The 4,197-nt window shown below is 35.1% G+C and overlaps 1 protein-coding gene across 2 annotated transcripts in view; it reads right to left on the bottom strand.

Annotated features, from left to right (window-relative positions):
* The window catches only part of LOC118739059 (mitochondrial pyruvate carrier 2-like), a 29,409-nt gene extending 27,275 nt beyond the window's left edge, over positions 1-2,134 (bottom strand). The window contains exons 1-3 of one of the 2 annotated variants that reach the window (XM_036470179.1): positions 611-2,134; positions 501-541; positions 7-316 (exon numbers count right to left, since the gene is read on the bottom strand). In XM_036470179.1, coding sequence (XP_036326072.1) covers positions 83-316; positions 501-541; positions 611-716 — 381 coding nt within the window. In that variant the 5' untranslated portion in view covers positions 717-2,134 and the 3' untranslated portion in view covers positions 7-82. Of the gene's footprint in view, positions 1-6; positions 317-500; positions 542-610 lie in introns of those variants that run through there. The other variant, XR_004992972.1, reaches the window with a different exon arrangement.
* Positions 2,135-4,197: the final 2,063 nt, after the last annotated feature.

Genomic DNA, 4,197 nt, shown 5'->3' with positions numbered 1-4,197 from the left:
AAAAAAAAAACCGTTTGTAACGGAACTGGCCAAATTTTTTATTCGATTGACGTTCCTGATTTTACTGAATTCCATATGGTTTTTAATCAGTTTTATTTTTCAAACTTTGTTGGTATTGCCAAGCACGTGCAATTTGATATGCTTGAGTAGCTGCGACAAAAATATTTACTGAAAATAATGACCAATTTTTTGGAATAATGACCAGTGAGTAACGGGACCAAATTAGGCCAGTTGTAGCTAAGACCGCGCATTGATTGATTGACAGTAAATGTGCAGGACGATTTACTATGTCTCCAAGTCCAGCGATGACGAGAGCCTAAAACGAGCTTGTGAGCTAAACTTAACATATGTACATACAAATGTATATATATTTAAATGGTTGATGGGCACCACCTTGCCCGCGGGCAAAGCTCCTTCAAGCTTTCTATACATTTTGTATAGGCACGTGCAGAGTAAAAACTCTCGCTGCCCATCGCTGATTTAAATAGAGGCCAACATACCCATTTACCCAATGGCGCCCAGAAAAATATCGTTTTTGGACCTACATAAGTATGTGGGAAAGTAAATATAATACATTCTATATGTGCCATTTTTTTTTTTATTTATTCACCTGCTGGATGCTCCCAAAGTGGACGCCAACGGCCTGGTACGAATTTATCTGCCATTCCAATTATACCATTATATAGGCGTGAAAGAGGTCCAACTTTTGCACTCATTAGTTATACAAGAAATTTTGAATGGTTAATAGTTGATTACACAGTTCTTGCTTGCAATTTTTCGGATTTACTTACATATATTTTTATTTGTTTTTCGATTGTAAAAATGTATGTACATTAAATTTCTTTAGGCATTTCGTCAACAAAATAAATAAAGGAAAAACAAATAGGTACAGTGTGTTCACAAAATCAATTGCCAAAAAATATTGCGCCTGAAATTATGCAGTGAAAATGTTGAATTCAAAATCGAGTTTCAGCAGTCGGTTTCACGGTGAATTTCAATCGCATACAATTTATTAGCCGACGAGTACCCAAAATTCGATCAGACTTCCCAGTTGCTAGAGGCTTACTTACCCTTGATCTCAACTAAAATAAAAGAGCTCTTGTCAACGAGTGGAGCAAGACGTCATCTAAAGTACAAAACCGCGTATGCCTGTCTCTTTTATCTTATTCTATGTGTTATGCAGCGTGGTTGAAACGTCCCTCGCGGCTTCGCATGGTGTCACGGATCCCAGTGCGTCAATTTTCAACCACTCTATCGGATAATGATGGCGTGGAAGTTAACCCAACCGTTAAATCGTTTACGTAGAATGGCCGTTGTGGCGTGCGCTGTGTGGCACGTTGAACGATCTCGCTAGAACCACTCCCAGTAGATAAATGCAGCAGCTAAAATCCCCGCCAAAAGGCCTTCTTGAGAGTCAAGAAGCCTTCCACTCTGCATTCCTGTACTGAAGGGTTTCGGATTTTGTTGCCCATAGAAGAGTTTCCAGAAGGGCTTTTGTAAGATGTCCTCTCAGAAGGGCTTTTGGCTTATCAGTCGGACCGGAATAGGTGTGTTCCCGAGGGATCCCATTCAAATGAATCTAATCCTTCCCACTCGCTTGTTATGACAAGATCCGTGTTAGACCCGTGCGAATGGCACGGCTGCTGCGAATTTTTCTAAATTTCCCGTAAGGGAATTTCACACTTCCAAAGCTTGAATGAAAAATCCTGCGACCAGATACCGCCCGCATGCAAACGCTTTTTTGCCAGAAGAATATTTGTCTGTACCATGACTGTGCAGCTGAAGAATCGTATTATCTCATCAAAAACGACATACAAAAACTCCTTAAGACTTCCGAGCCACAATAGGCGCAAACACGGTTAAGAGCTTGCAATCGAGATGCAATCACAACCGCAGTGTTGCACGAATTATTATTAAAGTATCACGTTCGGTGTGAATTTCTAGCTACGTTTTATCAGTTGGGAAGTTAAGTTGCAACAGTATTGCAAATTTTGATCAGTGCTGCAGTATTTCCGTTTTTATTACGTTCCTCGAACAGGCCCTAAATGCCTAATTGGAACTTAGTTGCGTAAATAAAACATTTTAATCAATTACAATTTAGAAGTAAAAGATACTGATGCTTTGGCATGATGCATTTCTGAACACACCTATATATATTTTTTTTTAAGTTCTAAATCATCAAATCGACAAAAAAAAGCTGTTATTTTAATATTTTCTAAGTAAAATAAAACAAAAGTTATGCGGTTTTGTTATAATTTAAATGTGGAATTCGATTTAAAATTATCATTTTCAAGGAACTGTGCTACAAAACTTAAACGATGTAACTGTAGGGTTAAGCAACCACCTTCATAATGAGACATACTCCAGCTATAGCAACTAAAAATGTGTAAATCGGTTAAGATTTGAATTTTTTTCCAAAACGATACATTAAAGCCTGTTAGGCGTGGTCATATTTCCCATCATTTCCACGCAATTCGCTGTCAAATTGAGAAAGAGAAATTTTATTTCGATGTGTAAACACAGCCAGAAAGACCTTCCGTCACATTTCGGAAATCAGCGAGAGAAATAAAAGTTGCAAGATGTGACTGCAATTGAGAGAGCACAAATCGATTTCGCAAATATATTTCAACTTGCTCGTGCTGCGCCAGCAATTCGCTTTTCGGAAATAAAAAACCTATTTCGAAAGGCACTTTACATGCAAGGTGTGATTGCTTATGCAACTGCTTTCTGACAATTTCTCAATTTGGCAGCCTTTTCGAAATAGATTGCATTGCCACGTCTGACAGTCTCTTTTTTCGCACTGTGCGCCAAACCACCGGGGCTTATAACATCGACCCGTCCCAATCTGAAAACTATTTATATAAAAAATAAAAATAAATGTTAAAGCCATTATTATTGAATAGGCTACATACGCGTATGCTTCCCACGAATTGAAAACAAAGATTAGAGCAAAATACACATACCAAACCTCGCACATCACACACACACTCTACAACACGCAACGTATTAGGAATTATAAGTCATTATTAGAAGAAAACGCGAAATATTAAAATTTTACTTGACTTTTTTTAATAAAATTTAATTTAAATAATTACTTTATTTCGTAATTGTCGAATGCAAGTACTATATTTTTTAAATATACGCTTGCTGCACTATTAATAATATTTATCTTATTACTTCCTTCGTATTAATTAATTTGATTTCCTTATTAATTTTTATATTTTCTGCACGAATTTCCAAAAAAAAAAAAATAATCTGAGATTTATGTATGTATATATTTGTTTCGATATCTTTTTTTCATGGCGAATTAAATTCTATACCAAAAAATGCTGTTCGATTTCATAATTTCATTATAATTTATGTAGCTTACGGTTCAATTCTTTGCTGCTACTATTTGCTTTCATAACTTTTCTTCAACTGCATACACATTTGTATGAATTTATGACGTACTATTTTATGTGTTATCCTTGTTCCTTGTTGTTGTTGGTGTTTATGCATGGTTCTGTTTCTTATTTCATCGTTTTCATCAATATGCCATTTTAATTTTAAAAGTTTGCAAATAATTTGTTTTTTTTTTTTTTAATCTCGTTTTTCGTGGCTTCTTTGCTAGTTGGTTGTGTCTTGATTTAAGATTCTAAATACTTCTGATATTAGTAATAAATTCAATTTACTTTTCATTGAGAACGTTTGAGTGTAAAATTTCGCGCAGTTTTTCTTTTTCATTTTTTTTTTGGCTTGGTATTTTTTTTTTATTGTTATTTATTGTTTAACTTCAGTAGGTTGCTTTTTAAGAAACTTGCTTTATATTTCACCGATTTTCAGTACTTAATTTTGGAAGTATTTAAAAACATAAGAGAACGAAAACTCAAAATTAGTTCATTCAGGCATAAATGTTGATGAGTAAAATAATTTCGTGGTTTCTTTAAATAAAAATTTATAAAGCAATAGTCAGCTGGAAATGTGTTGCAGTGTATCTTTTCGTAGAGTTAGTGCAGGAGGAGAGATTGATTGATACACACACATACGTACGAGTAGGGTATGTTGGAAGAAAATATGGCCACAGCCCTTTGGATATGCCAGACCCGATAATGTACAGAGCGATGAAAATGCATAAAAAAAATATATATGTGCTATGTTTAACCAAAGAGAATTATTCAACAATGTAGTGGAAAAACTTCAACAAATGATGCAATGATC

The sequence above is a fragment of the Rhagoletis pomonella genome, unplaced genomic scaffold (assembly GCF_013731165.1).
Source record: "Rhagoletis pomonella isolate Grant_MI unplaced genomic scaffold, Rhpom_1.0 Rhpom_scaffold_00001, whole genome shotgun sequence".
Lineage (NCBI taxonomy): Eukaryota > Metazoa > Arthropoda > Insecta > Diptera > Tephritidae > Rhagoletis > Rhagoletis pomonella.
Note: the sequence above shows the minus strand (reverse complement) of the source record. Positions and strands in the feature narration are given on the sequence as shown.